The sequence below is a fragment of the Mus pahari genome, chromosome 15 (genome assembly GCF_900095145.1).
Source record: "Mus pahari chromosome 15, PAHARI_EIJ_v1.1, whole genome shotgun sequence".
Taxonomy (NCBI): Eukaryota; Metazoa; Chordata; class Mammalia; order Rodentia; family Muridae; genus Mus; species Mus pahari.
This window is the reverse complement of record NC_034604.1, coordinates 31,543,110-31,561,987: the sequence shown is the minus strand read 5'-3', so window position 1 is coordinate 31,561,987 and position 18,878 is coordinate 31,543,110. Positions and strand designations below refer to the sequence as shown.

The window sequence follows — 18,878 nt, the reverse complement described above, 5'->3', positions numbered from 1 at the left end:
ACAGGTTTAACCCTAGACCACTCAGTTTCCAACTTTCTGCCTTGGAGGAGGTTGCTCACATTGCCAAGACTTAGTGAAAAGCCCACCGAATAGTGTCATCCAGCCCTCGCCCTCCCTGAGGGACAGGCATTGGGCACAGTCCTGCTGCCCCTCCTGTGAGACCCAGTGGACCTTGAGCTTGCTCAGCTACATCAACACAAATACCAAGTCCTGCTTCCTTCGCTGCCTCTCCGGATCAGCCAAGGTCACTGCTGCCAGGTCTCATCTCACCAGTTCCTGGAAACCTCCAGCTCATCCCTCTCAGACTGCTGACGGAGGTTAAAAGATGCCCAAGGCATCCATTTCCAGAACACAAGTCTTCCAAAAGCATTTCTGACTCCCACTCCCTGTTACAGACGCTAGGAGTATGGGATAGGGACAAGGTGGGTCTGAAAGTCTCCTACCTGCCTCTTGCTTTCAAGTTAACCAAAGCAGCAGTAACTGACCCAGAAGTAAGTCGGAAGGCGGCCTTCCAGAGTTTCACAGCATGGGCCTAGAGATGGTAAATCAAATCTTCCAACAGCATCTTCTAGACACCCATCTGCTCATGGGAGAAGGCCTTGCATTTCCAGAGGGTGTCTTCTTTACTGACTAGCGGAACCTGGCCTCTTCCTTAGTACTCTACCCACCCAGAAGCCTCATGACTCTGTATTCTATGTTGCCACTGTCCTGTCACCTCTATGAGGGAATCTGCCTTGAGAATTTTCACACCTTTCCACTATCAAATCAGCCACGTATTCTGAGCTCAGTGGGCATGTCCTGAAGCTGAGCTGAGTGTCAGCTGGTCATACAGCAGGTGCTACCACAGAGATGGCTCCAGCCAGGTGGTCTGTACCCGGGTCAGATGGACTGTCCTGGTAACTGCCTTTTATAGCTTATTCAGTTGGAGATCAAGTGCCCCCCTGTGGCCAGACTTGAGACAAAAGCTACATTCTAGGACTTCCATTCATTTCAATCAAAGGACTAACCTCATTCATTCACTAAGGTCACAGAGGTTATTCTGTTTAACCACTAGCAGGGACCTCTGTATTGGTCCCAGGCAAGAGGGTCTGTGAGGCTCTAAGGCTAGGGTGACAGCAGATCTAGGCTCCTTTATTGCTTTGTCTCTTTTGTTGAAGCCATCCTTCCAACTTGAACCAGCTGTCAATCTTCTTGGCCCCAGCCTGGTATAGAGTCTTCAGAAGGTCAAGGACCTAGAACTTTGCCACCTGGGTGTAAATACAAGAGTTGGTGGTGGGTAGGAGTTCACAGGGTGGAACCCAAAGGTCAGAATGGCCCCAGAGGCCTTGGGTGCAGAGCAAATTTGGGAGGACTCAGATGGTTATAGGCAGGGCCTCTTGTCTTTATGCTAGATGGGCCATGCCAGGAGGCACACAGTCTCCTGTGACCAACTGCCTATCCACCAATCCCTGGGGTCTTTCTCCAGGCCACCTGGCAGATCACACCAGAAGCCCGTTGGTTCCAACATAGTCTCCAACCTCACAGTCTTCATTTACAAGGGTAGGCAAGTAGAACAGGGCAGGGATGAGTCACCAGAATGTGAGCGAAGGCTTCAGGTGATGTCAGCCTGACATCTGAAGCCTTCACTTGCTCTACTCTGACCTTCTAAATGATTAATCAAAGGCTCTGGTATGCTAGAGTCTCCAAGTCCTTGTGCATGCTTGTGAGTACATCTGAACAGTCTGGCCTAAGCACCGGAGGAGGCCGGCTGGGCGGGCGGGCAGTCTGCACCACAGCTTTTCTACAGGGAGCAAGAACCTTCACCAAGAAGACTTCACCTTGAAGTGATATGTTCCAGCCCAGAGACAGGTTCCCTAGAGGGGTTTGTCCTCTACTGTCGGGAGCACACAGGCAGTGTCCCATGAGGAGTTGCCACCAGTGGAGTCTTGGTTGCCACCACCCCACATAAGGAATACAGACAGAAGGCAGCTAACTAGCCTTCCTGAGATTACAGAAGATGCCAGAATGCTTCTCAACCATGTAGACCAAGAGGCAGATAAAAGGAGAAATCTTAGGTGTTATCAGTATAGAGCCTCAAAACAGGAAGGCTTGTAACCCTCATACGGGGAAGTGGGGGACATGCAAGAGGATACCCATGCCAGTGACATTGTTTACTGCCAGCACAAAGGTGCCCCATTGCTTAAGGTACCTGCTCAGCCCACAGCACAAAGCAAGCATGTGAGGAAGGGTATGCTTGGCCACCAGGACTGCAGTGGGGCGGGCCCTCCACCCCCCAGAGCTCAGCTCAGCAGTTTGTCAGTAATATCTCTAGAGGCCAAAGGCTGAGGGTGGGAGTGGTTAGGAGATGGTTCCACATGCTGCCTCAAACAGGTTCCATGACCACAGATCCCTTCACCCGCTGAGTCTGGCTGTTCTTTTCCACTCTGCTGTCTCAAGCTGCTCTCAGAAGCTTCATTTCTAACCTCACGATTTCTTCAATGAAACTGAATCATGAGAAGTCAGGTCTCCTCAATTCTTACTCTCTCCCTACTTCAGTGTCCCAAGATTCTTGGAGGCAGATGAGACAGAGCCAAAGGCAGTTTCCCACTGATTGGGATTCCTCTGCCTGCCTGCCACCCACTTGCTTCCATGGTCATCGACTGGTGTGGAGAAGATAAGCACAGGAATGGGTCCGGTCCCCAGGCTCAATGAGCACAGCCGAGAGGCTAAAGTAAACTAGGGAACCCCTGGGTCATCCAGGTGAGCCCCAAAGCAATCCTGCCAGGGCTCAGTCACAAGGTCAGCTTGCTAGTTAGCACTCTGCACTCCCACAAAACAAAGGCAACTGGCAATACAGCACCTAGAAGCCCGGCACGCAAAAGGTTACACGATGGGGCACTGTCCCCAAACTCTAAACCACAACTGGACGCATCTGTACAAGCAGCACTGGCCTGATACACAGCTCTGCACTGCCCCCCTAGCCAAGCACAGGGACAAAATTGGTTAGAGTCTGAGGTGGCTGTGAGCCTCCAAGCTGGAGACAGATGCCAGGTAATGTGTAGAACTGAGATCGCCTTGGTCATGTTAAAGATTCGGAGTGTCAAAAAGTCTGCTGAGACTATATAGTTAGTTAAAGGCAGATCCTTACCCATTCATTCCACCCTACTGCCTCCTAGACCTGGGCTGTGCACATCAGTCTGGCTACAGTGCAGGTGCCATGGGACATGCTGTTGTGAAGAGAGAAGCCAATCTCCAGGTTCCTGTGCCTCTGGTTCCTCTTTGAAGCTAAGAAGGTCAGCATGTTGGTCAAGATCTGGCTCCTGCCCTGCTCCAGAATGTGTTGTGGAGTCAGAGCCCATCCCGATAAGGACCTGCTCCAGTAGTCAACTGTGACAGTCAATTCCCTATATGCCTGCTGACCCTTCAAGGGAGCTTGTTTAGCCTTTCCTCAGCTGCCGACTCCTCGTTGGTTGGTTCTCTGAGAGTGATGGTTATGCACATATGCTCCAGTTTCAATCCTGACCGCCACTGACACACTAATAACAAGGAAGAAGTCACAGCTCTGACCCTCTTACAAACCAGAAAGTAACACAAAGTGCATTATAAACAAAATGAGGAGGGGAAGTGTTTGTGGGACCTGATAGGATGCCACAGGAACTAATAGGTGACATCCTATAGGAGGAAATCATGAAAATACAGGTTTTCTTATGCTGGGTCTGAGAGTGAAGGGGCTTCTAGCAACCTGTATTAAGACATAGTTATAATAAGTATAGTTTCATATTATTAAAAGGTGATACAACAGTCTAGGCACCAGGTGAAAGGAGTGTGTGTTGGGGGAGGGGACACAGATGACAAGAGATGATCAGGGTAGCAGGCAGATGCACACAGCTTTAGCTGATGGGATCCTATAGGGACCTTGAATGAAAGAAAGGAGAACCTCACACAGATGCATGGCAAAGCAACATCTTCCTGGGTGTGGTGTCTACAACTATCCACAGATACTAAGTTCTAAAGAAAACAGGAAACTGAACAATTGATGTCAACATTTAAGGGGTAAGGAGATGGCTCTGGTGGTAAACTGTCACACAATTGTGGTGGGGACATGAGTTCCATCCCCAGTGTCCCCTGTACAGAAGCCAAGTATTTTGGCATGTCCCTGTAATCCTAGCACTGGTGAGGAGACAGGGCAATCTCTAGAGCTCACTGGCCAGCCAGTCTAACTGAACGGGTGAGCTCTAAGTTCACAGAGGAACTTTGTCTCCAAAAGAAAGAGAAGAGAAAAAAGGAGGGGGGAGAAGGGAGGAGGAGGAAGCGGCAGCCAATACTGGCTTCTGGTCTCCACATACAATGTGTGTGAACACACATCTTTAAAGGTCATTACAGAGTAAAGGGTAAAGTGCCTCTAAAGCACTGTCCCCCGAGAGTCCCCTCTTCTAGTGTGACAGCGTGCACGTGGAGGTCAGAGGACAATGTGCAGGAGTTGGTGATTTTCTTCCACTGTATGGCTCCTGGAAATCAAACTCCAGCTATCAGGCTCGGCAGCAGCCTTTACCTGCTGAGCCTTCTCACCAGGTTTCACTGAACTTGAAGATCACTAACTGGTCATCACTAATATGATAATTGGGTATTTAAATAGAGAAGTTAAGGAAGGACCTTTTTGCTAGGAGTTAGAGGGTGATTGACAGGACTGAGTTGACGTCCTGGACCTACTCTTCTATAGCAGGGGCCCGCAGATCAATTATGGGACCTCTTTGAAAAGTCTCCAACTGTTCTCCTATGAATCCGATGAAGTTATGGAAACTATTGCCCAGGATGCTGTGGAAGGAAGGGCAGTATTAAGACAGGTCAAAAAAATGAAGGTTCTCAATATGAAGAAATAGAAAATTTCCTCCCTGAGTTTCTCAAGCGGCATTCAGAGGGTCTTGAAACATTGCACTGTTTGTCTTGACAGAGCTATTGGAGAGCGGAGGGCCCTCCGGTTTAGCACAGGGCTGGCTGGTTTGCATGCAGATCTTGGCTTTGCAAATGGCAGCAAATAAGGCCCTTACACTATGAAAAACCTCGAGCACAAACTGCCTGAAGCTCTATCCAGATATGCTTATAAACTGAAAGGCCTTTTGACATAAGTAAAACAAAGAATTCATTTTGCTTTTGTATTTCTGAATTTTCCATGCTGTTGGAAGAAGGAAACAAACCACAAAGAGAATCCCAAATGGCCGTTTCCTGCTGCAGACCTTGGCGAGCACTCTGATATGCCCCAAGGGGAAGAAGTCCTTAGCAAACAGTGCTTCACGTTTAATGAGACAGAAAGCCAGAGTCCTTTGATCCTGGGGCCAGCCAGGACTTCGTGGGAGGGGACAGGAGAGCAGCAACTACTCACTACCTCCTGGACCACAGCTGGCACTCAGATCAGATTAGAGGAAACATGAGTGGGGACGGGGAAGGCATTGCTGTGAGGATCAAAGAGGAAGGAGTCAAGTATGGGAAGCTACAAAATGTACTCTAGTGCTCCAAATCCAGCATGGGGACCATTACAGCAGATGACACAGATCAGTGTCTCACATCACATATATATCCTAATGCAGGAATTTTGTTGGTTTTTGAAACAGGGTTTCTCTATGTGTCCCTGACAGGACTACCACTCAACGATTGAAACCAAATTGGCCTTAAACTCACAGAAGCTTGCCTGCCTCTGTGATTGAAAGCTTGTGCCCCCACACCTGGCTCTAATGCAGTTTTTAGAGAATTATGGGTGTGTCTGTTAATCAGAGCTGCTCATGTTTCCTGCACAGCAGTTCTGTGTCCTGACAAGTCCTCATGAACCTCATGTGCTGCCCCATATCAACAGAAACAGCCTCATCATGATGTGGGCTTCAGCTCCAGTCACCACACACAGCAAGTGAAAGCAAGAACATACACAACATTCGAAAGATCCTAGTTAGAGACTTGTCAGGCTGGGGTCTCACCCAGGGCTACACAGTAAGACCCTGATCAAATGAGAAAGAAAGACCAGGCCCCACAATGATCTAGATCAAATGCAATTCCAATAAAAATCATAAGACATATCATAGATAAACATTTATGGAAATACAAAAGAACTGTGATATTTAAAACAAGATTCCCTATAAAGTACAGTAGTCGACAGTTAACTATACTCATGATTAGTTTCTATGTCTCCTTTGATCTAGGGAATAGAACAGAGCTAACAGAGCCAGGAGTGGTGGCACACGCCTTTAATCCCAGCACTTGGGAGGCAGAGGCAGGCAGATTTCTGCGTTTGAGGCCAGCCTGGTCTACAAAGTGAGTTCCAGGACAGCCAAGGCTACACAGAGAAACCCTGTCTTGAAAAACAAGAAGAAGAAGAAGAAAGAAGAAAGAAGAAAGAAGAAAGAAGAAAGAAGAAAGAAGAAAGAAGAAGAAGAAGAAGAAGAAGAAGAAGAAGAAGGAGAAGAAAGGAGAAAGGAGAAGAAGAAAGGAGAAGAAGAAAGGAAAAGAAAGGAGAAGAAAGGAGGAGAAGAAAGAAGAAGAAGGAGAAGAAAGAATGTTGAAAAGAACTGAAATGCAGAAAATAAAACAATCCTAAATTTTTTTGTTTAAAAAAAAAAACTTCAGTACTTGAGGTTAGTTTAACATTATCTATAAAAGAAAAATCAGGCCGGGCGTGGTGGCGCATGCCTTTAATCCCAGCACTTGGGAGGCAGAGGCAGGTGAATTTCTGAGTTCGAGGCCAGCCTGGTCTACAGAGTGAGTTCCAGGACAGCCANGGNTNNNCAGAGAAACCCTGTCTTGAAAAACCAAAAAAAAAAAAAAAAAATCAGTAGACTGGATTTTATCAAAATTACAAGTTTTTACTATGTAATGCAGTGTTAACAGGATAAAATGGTAGACATACACCTATAATCCCAACATTTGGGATGTCTGGAGTCCATGATTATCCTTGGCTCCATAACCAGTCCAAGGATAGTTGAGGCTACATGAAACTCTAATACATATACACAGGGGGGAAAAATCAACAACCAAAACAAAACAAAACCCCAAGAGGCTGGGTTGATGATTCAGTATCACAAGCCCTTGCTCTTGCAGAGGACCCAGTTCAGTTCCCAGTACCCACACGGTGGCTCACAACCCTCTGTAACTCCAGATTCAGGAGACCTGAAGCTCTCTTCTGACCTCTGTGGGTACCAGGCATGCACACAGTTGCATATACACACATGCAGGCAAAACAGTTACATGGAAGATAAATCTTTTTTTTAAAATTTTTTAAACGTTGGCCATGGTGGTGCACACTTTTAAATCCAACATTAAATCCCACAAACAGATCTCTGTGAGTTCAAAATCAGCCCATTCTATAGAGCAAGTCACAATACAGTCACTAGGGTATATAGAGAAACCCTGTCTCTAAGAAAAATACCTCAAAACAACCAAACTGATACACAGCAGATCTGTGGTCACAGCAATATAGTCTGGGGGCTTGACTGGATTCCTTTTCCAGTTAAAGAATGAAAAGGAGCTGGCAGAGTGGATAATTACCATGCCATTTATATATGGGAATTTAGCTAATAGCCAATCTCATTTCAAACTAATGGGGAAGAGGCAGGTAAACCCTCATGAGTTTGAGGCCAGCCTGGTCTACAGAGTGAGTTCCAGGACAGCCAGGGCTACATAGTGAGACCCTTCCCCTGCAAAAACAAAACAAACCAGGATTCTCTAAAACTCAGTAGGAAAAGACAAATTAATAGTTAAAAAATGGTCTTAAGAATATATACGAGGGGCCAAAGAGATGGCTTAGTGGGTAAAGGCACATGCTACCAATCCCTATGACCCGAGGATTACATGGTGAATGGAGAAACTAACTCCTGAGTGTTGTCTCTGACATGTCTCCACATGTGCGTCATGGTACAGGCTCATGTGCTCACATACACCTTAAATATATAAAATTATACATATGCATATATATATATATATATGCATGTTCACACACACATACACACACATATATATATATATGCATATATATAATGCATATTTGAAAATAATAGTTCAAGGTTACTGGGAATAATAGTTCAAGGTTAATGGTAATCTAGAAGGAAAATGAGAAATACTATTTCACACCCATTTACAGATGCTAAACTTTCAAAGTCTGCAGATGAGGTTTTATGGTTTTGTTTTGTTTTTCAAAGAAAGAAAAGAATTGAACTTGTGTGACACTAGTTGTTTATTCAGCAACAGGAGCAGCGGCTGCGAGAGAACTGGATCTTGGCTACTCAGTCCAAGCTGTCCAGGAGGCAGCAGCAGCAGAGCGCAGCCCAGCACGCAGCCAGAACTGCCTGACACCCGGCGTCCGTGTTCGTCTTCCTTTCCCGTTCCAAAATGTACACTGGGAAGGGGCAGGTGGGGGAGAGAGAGACCAGTTAAGAAGGCGCTCGGAGCAGTGGTGGTCTGGCAGCACTTACCACACTGTAAGACTTACACACACACAAAACCAGAGCAGGGCAGGGGCCACTCCAGTGCCTGGTACATATCAGAAGTTGTCAGACCACTGTTTCCAGTCACCTCACCTTCGTAAGTTAGGAAACCCGACCCAGCACCTCATTTGATATTGTCCAATTTACAACAAAAACTGAATGAGTGAGCCAACTTACAGCCCTTGTCCTAAGCCTGGTGTGGGTGGCACTGGAGACGCTGTGCCCACTCTCATTTAATCCTCACAACCATGTTTACTACCAGCCACATGGTGACAATTCCATACATCTTTATAGTGTGTGTATGTGGGTGTTGGGGGAGTCAGCACTTGTAGGGAAGGAAATTTGTAGGGATGAGCTACAACTACTTAGGATGAGGGAAAAAAAATCAGTATATAGAATTTATTTTAGAGGCCCATCAGCTAAAGTAAGGCAAAGCACACACCTGAGAGTGGCAGAGAGTACCAGCTATTACAGAGAGCTAGGTAGGCCTTTATGGGGCCAACAGAGTAAGCAGGAGGGGATTTATATCTTTATATTATATGGAGAGTGTTATCCATGTTTCTGGGATAATATGAGAAACTTAAATGCCAAAGTGTGTGTGGGGGGGGAGTAGAGAATTTTACTTCACATTTTCCACTTTTCTTAAATCTATTTGATTTAAGCCACACTCAAAGGTGCTTCTCTACCTAAAAAGGAAGGGAGAGAGAAGCAGGGAGAGACGCAGCTCCAGCAGGAAGGTGCCGATCTGACTCTGGCTGCCGTGAACCCCTCACGTCCTCTCAGCAAGCTCTAGCTGTGCTGCTCACTGACCTGCACTGACTGCCTCAGTGGCCCTGACCTGGCCTGCTTCCCAAGTCACTGCCATAAACTACAAGTCCCACTCGGCCCAGCTCCAGTCCATGCTTCCAGGCTCCCCTCGAAGCCACAACCCGGCAGCCTCTGACCCCTGCTCCCAGCCACTCATAAGCCTAGTTCTAGTCAGACTCCTCAGAGCTTGCTGCCCATGGGCCCTGAGAGAATGCCAGGCAGCAGAAGCCAGGTCAAATTACTGACCCTCCCTCTAAGAAGCTTGTGCCAGTGCTAGAGCTGGGCCCCTGTGAGTACAAACACAACCTCCCCTGTTGGTCTGATGCTACATACACAAATGCTGAAGTTTGAGCCCCAAGATCTGGTTGCTGTCTAGATGAGTACATTCTCTTGGATACCAGCTTTTAGTGTATAAACATTGCTCCCCAATTTAAAGCTGAGCCTGTGATTAGGCAGAAAGAGGCAGCAGGCAGGACCTGAGGACCTAGCTAGGAGAGGCTCAGGAGAGACCAGGGAGAGGAGGAGGAAGAGAAGAAGGCATTCTTATGAGACTGGGGGATCATAAGCATGTGACCAGGAGAAATGCATCCTGAGGACAGGCTGATGGAACAGAGGGAGCCCAGGCGAGACTCGAACAGCATGTACCAAGGGGCACACGGTTTGGATACAGGTTAGAACAGCATAGAACCTGATCGGTCTAGGCTTAGAGCTTGTAAGTAAAATACCAGGTTTCTGTGTCTGTTCTATGGGCTAGCTAGGGCAAGTGAGTCCTTCACACTCCCCTATATACCAAGGTTTCCATTGAACCCTGCTCCCTCCCCAAAACAGCACTCAATGTTATTACCACACAGCCCCAGACTCACCCTCTGTGGGTTTTCTAGGGAGCTGAAGGCTCAGCTGATCTGGGTCATGGAGGGGGAGGGCACAGGAAGCAATGAACATCTGGGAGGATTCCAGGTCCTGGATTCCCCTTTCTGCTCACTACAATATAACGCCATGTTCTTCTCCCATCCTAAGCAGGGTCCCTGCATCTCAACCCCAGTCACAGCCGCTCTCCACTGCTGCTGGCCTGGGTCTTCAGGACACTATCAGGACGGAGCCTACTCACTTTCCATCCACCGATGCTGAGGATATGCATATCTGCTGCAAATATTTTCTTTTGCCATTTCTTCTAGGTGGTCCTCCAACATCTGGAACACTAAGATACAGGACTGCAGCCTCCAAGTCAGCACAGCTGCCTGCATCCCTGGCTCAGCCATCACAACTGCCATGACTGGGCCCAGGCACAGGAGGTGCTGAGCATTACAGGTAGCCAGCATATTGTGGTCCGATTTTATGGAAGAAGAAACTGCTTCAGATAGTCAGCGTTTCCTCCCGTCTCCCAGCTAATCTGCAGCACCTTCTCACCGGCCCACACTTAACCCACCAGCCAATCACGCATTAGCTCAACACCGCCTAGGTTCCCTGTCACAGCACTTTTTCCTTTGCTGCCTGAACTATTCAGACTCCATGGATCCTATGGGTGTGTAGGGCCTCAGATACCTTCAAGCCAAATGCCCTTCCTTGAACTTGTAAGACTTTTATTTGACCTCTGTCCCCAAGGCAGGTTGCTTAGCAGCTTGACAAGAACATATAGCACTTAGAGAGTTTGCATCAATCACAGAAAGCATTATAAATGCCCCCTCTTGCCGGGCGTGATGGCGCATGCCTTTAATCCCAGCACTTGGGAGGCAGAGGCAGGCGGATTTCTGAGTTCGAGGCCAGCCTGGTCTACAGAGTGAGTTCCAGGACAGCCAGGGCTATACCGAGAAACCCTGTCTCGAAAAACCAAAAATAAATAAATAAATAAATAAATGCCCCTTCTTCATGAGAGTAAAGGAACCTAACTCCGGGCACATGTGCACTGTAAAAGCAAGTACTAGGCTGTATGAATTTCATGTGTAAAACTGTTTCCAGCACTAAGGACTATATCTGGTAGTGTGGAACTCTGTAGAACTGTGGTCTCTGAAAGCTGGACGACAGTGATGCTTTGAGGCAGCCAGTGTTTATATCAGAGAGTAAAGGTAAAGTAGGCCAGGCCAGCATCCAGCATGGCGCACAGCTATGTCTGGCAGGGTGTGCATTGCCATACCCTCGAGTGGCTCGCACTAGCCCTCTGAGTGTAGAGGATATAGAAGTGTCTGAAACAGTATGTCCTGTGTCTCACCCTGCCCCCTAACTATGATCTCAAGATGCCTCTGCCTCTATCTCTCCAATCTTCTCCTTACCTCAGTAACCTGAAGTGCAGCAGGAAGTAGTGAGCAGGGTAGGGGTGAAGGTTCTGTTAGAACTCTGCTGATGGACAGTCAGATAAAGCAGAAGGGACCCTTCCTATCTGACAACTGTATATTTATGGATGTGACATTCTACTATTGAGTTTTGGCCCACAGTCCTTCGCTCCTAACTCCTGCCCAGAGGCAAATCACAGAACCAGGACTCCTCTTCCCTAAATCAGGTTCACAAAATCCTAACCCTTCCCCACCTCTCTGTGTTGGAACTGGCTATCAAGAATGAACTTGCTTAAGAGCTGGGCATGGTGGGGCAGACCTTTAATTCCAGCACTTGTGAGTTCAGTGCCAGCCTGGTCTACAAAGTGAGTTCCAGGACAATCAAAGCTATATAGTGAGGCCCTGTCTCAATAAACAACCAAAATAAAACAAAGGTGAATTCTCTGGCTTACCCTGAATTAGGTCAAACGCTCTTCCTTGTTCCCTAAGGGTCCTGCCCAGCAGCCCCGGTGGGAGGAACACTGCACTGACAAGCCACACTGGCTTCCCCTGCTCTATTTGTGCCCTAGCTGACCCTTTAGACCAGTGGCCCTCAACAACCTGTGGGCTGTGACTCCTTTGGGGGTTGAATGACCCTTTCACAGGGATCAACTAAGACCATGGAAAAACACAATATATTTAAAATTCATAACTAGCAAAATTACAGTTATGAAGTAGTGAAAATAATGCTATGGTTGGTGGTCACCACAAAATGAAGAACTTTATTAAAAGGTCACAGCATTAGGTCACTACTGTAGTTCAATCATGGATGCCTGTGCAGTATCTCCATAAAACATTCCAAAGGGCAGAGTTTGGGCCTTCTAGACAGCCCTAAACTAATGGCAGTTCCTGGAAATGTCAAGACCTGGAGAGGGTAACAATACAACTTTCTGCACTCTTATGTTCTACATCACCTATCTATGTCTTTTGTACTGGCTTTTATAATAAACCAGCAAACATCAATTCCCTGAGCCACTCAAGCAAACAAATGAACTGGAGGAGGGGGTCATGGGAACTCGTGTAAGCAGCAAGCTGACTGGCAAAGCAATAGAGACTGGGACTGGCATCTAGATGGAGGAGCACATGGAGAGACTGAGCCTTCAACCCACAGGATCTGATGCCTTTCTGGGTAGACAACTTGAGGAGTGGCTCAGATGATGCCCAGGCTGGTGCCTGGTGCTACAGAACCAGATGTTTGCTTCTTTGATGGGGAGAGTCCCCAGGCTGTTGTAAGTCTTCCGTATTGATGGGTAATAAGGGGATAAGGGAACGTACAAAAAGGGCCACTTTGGTTTCCCCGGGCATCCTAAAGGGATGTTGTGTTGCTTTTGCCAACCTGACACAAGCTGAATCATCTGGGAAGAGGGGGCCTCAGTTGAGGAACTGCCTGGAATGTAAGCAAGTCTGTGGGACATTTTCTTGATTGATGGTAGCCCAGACCACTGTGGGTGGTGCTATTCCTGGTCAGATGGTCCTGGAATGTATAAGAAATCGGGCTGAGCAAGCACTAGAGACTGAGGTAACAGGAGCAGCATCCCTCTAGGGTCTTGCCTAGCTCTCCTCAGTGACAGACTGTGATCCTGACATAAGACAAGCCCTTTCTTCTCCCTAGACTGCATTTGGTTGTGGTCTTTATGACACCAGTAGAAAGCACACGAGGACAGAGGTCCTCAATCCAGGTCATAAACCTCAAGACATCATGTCTCAGTTTTGTTGGAGGTTCTACGTTCTGGATTTTAGAATAGTAATTTAATAAAACATATTAAACTGAATTTAGATATGCAATCTACTTCCTAGCCAAGTAACCCTGGGTAGTTAATAATCTCTCTTATCCTCAGTTTGCAGCCCAGAAAGTTGTTGTGAAAATTAAAAGACAATTCATCATTAGCAGCGCTGGCACACTGTCACTCACTCAGTAAACAAACTGAACTAGTACTGTTATTCACATGACTATGAGTTTTCAGGTAGGGCCCCTCCTGATCAAATGAGGAATGGTCTTGCTGTGTAGCCCAGGCTAGCCTCAAACTCTCAATCCTCTTGCCTCAGACTCCCAAATGCTGAGATGACAGCCATGTGCCACCATGCCAGATAAAAGTATGCTTCTTATTGGCAGATCTAGATAAAAAGACTAAGAGGGGCTCCCCTGGACTTTGGGGAGAAGCTTCTGAAATGAGCAAGAGGTCAGGAGGCAAAGCCACATGCTGTTCTAGAAGCAAGGGGCCCCACATAAGTAGCAAAGAATAGTTCGTGTGCAGGGGATGAACTGCCACTTTGCGGGAAGAGACAAGGGACCAGAGCTGCTGGACTGTGGGAAGAGAACGGAAGAACCTTGGGTTGCAGGTAGCCTTGAAATCAGGCTCTTGCCTACTTTTGTATCTTCCCTTGCCCCAGTGCACACACATGCCTATTGTGAATAGCTCTGGGGCTAATTATATTTGGTATTAATTCTGTTGTCCTGTGAGTGGTTGTGAACAAGGAATGATTTCCTGTAAACCTGCTTCCCACCTTAATTTGTAAAATAAAGGAGAGCTGATGATTGGGCAGATAAAGGGGAAGGTGGAGTGGTAGGTGGGGAGAGAAGAAGGAGAAAGTGGAAGAGGGAAAGGATGCAGAGGAGGAGGAAGATGAAGAAAAGCAGCAGAAGCATTATGGCCTGGAGAAACAGCAACTTCTAAGGGGTCTCATAAGCTGTGGAAGATGGTAGTGTAGCCATAGATCTGCCCAATCTAGGCGCACAGCATGTATTCATATTAACTGTATCATGTTTTCATTACCCGGGCATATTTGGGAGGATATTTACTGCAACACATCCCCACACAGTTCCTGTCCTTTTTTCCTTTGGCTTCAACATAACTGGAGTCTAGGTCACACTTTTAGGAAGTCCAATGCTTAGAAGCCCAGCAAGGTCCAGGTAGAGTACTTCCAAGGCAGTAGAGGGGATCTTTACATACTGAACCCAAAACAGAGGAAGCACTGGTAGGGAGGCATCAGGATTATAGCCCAGGGACATAGACATAGGTACAGTCAGACAGGTCCATGCCCAATAGAAATACGCCTCACCGGCTGAAGGCCTGGATCTCCTGGGCACTGGGGCAGGAACTCTGCTCCTCCCAGTTTCATCTGCACCTGCCTAGACCACCTGCTAGGTCTCCCAAAGACCCAGAGTGGGCAGGAGCACCTGCGAGCAAGCGTGCCCTTCCACCTCCAGGAACTGGTCTGGCTGCATATCTGTTGAATGACCCTTCCTTTTCCTTTCCTTGTCAAAGGCATATCCTGTAGGGCCCAGGGAAGTCAGCTCCCAAACCACCTGCCTGGCTCATTAGCTGCCTCCTCCCAAGGTGATGTCAGAGGCTCAGTTCAAGGTTGGATCACCTTGTGAAGATATCATCCTTACCCTCTGCCCCATGAAACCTCTGATCCTGAGAGTTATCTGCTTGTCCTCCATAGCATTCCAAACAAATTCAAGACAACAGCAGAACACAAAATCCTTTAGTTCAGCCCTACTCCTAACGTGGACTGTCCTTGTTCCTCTCAGAATTGACACTGGTGCTTTGTAGCGAATGCCCAAAGATGAAAATGTCTCGGCAACAAAATACCACTCCATTAGCTTCCTTTCTCTGCAGCCTGAGAAGTCAGGACCATTCACCTCTGCTTTGCCCCACCCAAGTCTTGACAGCTCCAGGAGGAGCACCTTCTCCAGGCCATCAAGGCTCTTTAGGCAAGCACACTCTTGCTTGAGCATGCATAACCAGTCTTATCAGCTGAGCTCTGAGGCAGAGAGAGACAAGTCAAGATTCAGCTGAGAAAGGACTGACTCCAGGCCAGCCCAAGCTGCTCAACACACCAGCGAGGACAGAGTGAGCTGGAGTAAGACGGGCTATAGCTGGTGATGCTTTCCTTTTCTGAGGTCCTTGTTTACACACTGGCCCCATAAGGCCTGAGATTCAGGGAAGGGTGCCAGGAACATGGGCCAGCAGGGTCTTTGCACCATTCATGTGGGCTGCATGGTCCACAATCTCCATCTTTACCATGTCTATGGCTATGCAGAAGAAATGAGTGGCTCATTTGTGGGTCTAGAGAATTTCTAATTAACAAAGAAAATACCAATGACCATTAACCTCAGCTTCACACAACTAGCCGTCTCCACTTCCAGCAGTAATGCCAGTTAGGCAAATACAGAGACACCCAGCCCCAGGAAGCCTTCCTGTTCTATAAACTACAGCTGCAGCTACATAAAGCCTACTCTCAAGCAGGTGTGTCATTAGCCGGTGCAACCAGTTGGGTAGCAATCCCCAATGGCCAGGGACTTCACAAGTGGACCATTTTCCTAGGGAATATATCTATATGTAATTCCACTTATGATCTACAAGAAGCAGATGAAACAAATGCAGATTATCAAAGCCAACAGACAGACACTGATGTGCCTACACAAGGCTGCCAAGAGTCCTAAGGCTTCAGCTGCTCCTGGGTTCAAGTCTCAAAAAGGAGCCATTTTTAGGGACAAGTCCCCCACCCCCCAAAAAAACCCAGCAGGGTTCTATTTAGCCCAAGGCTACCCCTGCAGTTACAAGGAACTCACCGCTCATGAGCTCTTAGTGGAAAGTGATATGTGAAACTGCAGCTGTAGCCTGTTATGAAAGCCGCTCAAATATCAACATGTAGTGTGGCGCTGAGATGCCCTCTCAGGGTACACTGCAGTCTAAACTTAGAAGGGAGTAAAGCCGACTGGATGGTCTGAAAGTCAAGCCCTCAGTGGAGAAAGGTAATTCATCAGCAACTAATCCTTAAAGACATCTTGCTTTAATACTCTCACCTAAAAAATTGACTGCAAGGACCTCAACAAATATTGTATACTAGTGATCATTATTCACGCTAATAAACTAAATGTGGAATATATCTTCAATGGAATATTACCCAGCTTCAAAAAGGAAGAAAGTGGATAAACGCTAAAGACATACCACATGAAGTCAGCCAGTCATAGAAGGACAGATACTATGATTACTATGATCCCATTTCTCTGAAATACAGACTAATCAAATCCACAGGCAGAAAGAGGAATGGGGTTGTCAGGAGCAGGACAAAGTGGGGCATGGGGATCTCTTATTCAAGAGGTGCCAAATTTCAGTTCGGGAAGAAAAGACAATGATGGAACAACAATGTGAATGCAGCTAACACCAAAGAGTTATGTCCTTAGCTTAGTCAAAAGAGCAGATTTTATGCTATGAATATTTAACTACATCCGTCCTTTCAAGGATCCCGAGTGATATCAAAATCTTCTTCAGGCTCCTATTGATTCGTGAGGCTTCCGGGCTTGTCAACATTCAGGACCCCTGAGCTTAGTTCACAGCAGTAAAATCCTTTAAGCTGGTGGCACAGGGACATTCTGTTCTAGCAGGAGCTGCAATTCTCCTTAGCCTGGACTCCAGTCAGCCAGAGGCATGTCACGGTTACCAAAACCCAAGTCTGCTCTGCCTTGGTGTCCGCCTGCCCTCCTGGCCTGTGGACTCTCCCAGACTGCTCCCTCCGAGCACCTCTCACACCCAGGGCTCCAGGAGAAACCAGCTGTGGTTCCTCCTCGGTCTCCCACCTCAATGCTCACTTCTCTTTTCCTGACACAGCCAACCCTGGAGAAGAGTCCAGAAAAAAAGAGACTAACTCAGGGTGCTCACAGAACACTTGGAGGGAAGAAATGAAAAAGTCGCACACAGGCGCATGCCAGGATAGGGAGAGCCAACAGGTAACACAACTGACACTCTGTCAGGACAGGGTCCTCCCGCAGCAAGCTGTGGGGGATAGAGGTCAGTCCTGTCTCACTGTTGACTTCCTGGTGTTGGCCCTGGTGAAGGACTGGAGATGCAGCTCAGTAGTAGTAGAGTTTGCCCAGCCTCTAATGTAGGTGGCCCTAAAAATAAAACTTTTACAATGATTTTAGAGAGCTAACCAGAAATCAGGGAAGCTGTTGCTTTTGGGAGTTTTAGTACTAGAACTATAGGAAAAGGGGAAATGGAGAAGTTACTGTGAGGGGAGCCAGCTCTTTGGAACTTGCCCAAATGGGCTGAATCACCAAGGAGGAAGCTGCTGTCTTACCTGCTCACATCCAGGCACAGAAAGGCACAGGCTGCTGTTATCAGCAATGTCAGCCTGACTCATATGCAGTGCCAGCCTCATGAGCCTCATTCAAACAGTATCTGCCACACTCTCCAGGAGGGCAAACACTGCCATATCATTTCTACTGAATGCAAAACATGCTTTATCTTAGGTATACAGACCACAACTGGCTTCTACCAGGAACAGATTTCTAGGTTACTAATTAACAGCTCCCACAGATGTATTTATGCAAAAACACCCTAGGCTGTTTTCTTCCTTGACCAACAGACATAATTATATGACAGTAAAAATAGCTGTTTTCTCCTGAGTGCAGTTAGAGCCCTGAACCCAGTGAGTTCTGAGGTCAAGAATGAGACAGGATGCCACTGTCACTGTATGTGGTGACATGGCACAGCCCTCACTGGGAAGAACGGACTGGTCCGTGTCTCCCCCATGGGTACTAAGCACACCGCCTAGAGTTAGAGGATGAGGTTATCTTTGCACATCTGGAAAGAGCAGTGTGAGGTGCTCTGTTGGTCACAAATGCTGTTTTTCTAACTATGACAAGCCAACGTCCACCTGAAGGTCACTGCCAAAGGGTCCTGAAGGCCACTCTCTTACTCACATAGGCACTCTTATTTGTTAAAAGAGAGGGCAGAGGTTTCCCAGTGGACGAAGGGAGACAGGGGGTGCCAGACGTTGTGACTGGAACTCTGCTAGCCTGGGAGACAGAGCCAGCATTTAGAGAAACACCTTTCTCCCATGAGCAACACTATCAGTCTGGCCAGCTTGTCACTGAGGCATCCAAAAGATCTACTACCATCACATTCCCACTCAAACAGGCAATAAAACCTGAAATAAACTCGTTTCAATAAAACTCTGAAATGCTTTGGCCTTGGAGGTAAAGCATGCACGCTTGGAGCCGCTGCTCTACTGGGAAGGCTAGGAAACATTTGAGAGTTCAACCGCCCAAGGCAGAGCGGGTTTATTTATAGGGCCACCATTTAGAGAAACTGGAGACAGGACAGAAGCACTCTCAGAGAACTCTGGAAGTCCACATACCAGACTCTCACCCTAGGGAACACTCTTGGACAGTCTGCAACATTCCACCATCTATCTACCTGTGCACAAGCAGACCAGAATCTCACCTGGCAACCAGCCCTGTCAAGGAACACAGTGCAGAGAAAGGAGAGACGGCGTAGGCAGGCACCCTGAACCCTCCCTCAAGGTCATT

The 18,878-nt window shown here is 47.4% G+C and overlaps 1 protein-coding gene across 2 annotated transcripts in view; it reads right to left on the bottom strand.

Moving 5' to 3' along the window:
• Window positions 1-18,878, bottom strand: part of Cystm1 (cysteine rich transmembrane module containing 1) — a 58,115-nt gene that overhangs the window by 1,358 nt on the left and 37,879 nt on the right. The window contains exon 3 of one of the 2 annotated variants that reach the window (XM_021215021.2): window positions 8,172-8,356. The exons of the other annotated variant lie outside the window; for it this stretch is intronic. Coding sequence (XP_021070680.1) covers window positions 8,244-8,356 — 113 coding nt within the window. The 3' untranslated portion in view covers window positions 8,172-8,243. Of the gene's footprint in view, window positions 1-8,171; window positions 8,357-18,878 lie in introns of those variants that run through there. 2 annotated transcript variants of the gene reach the window in all.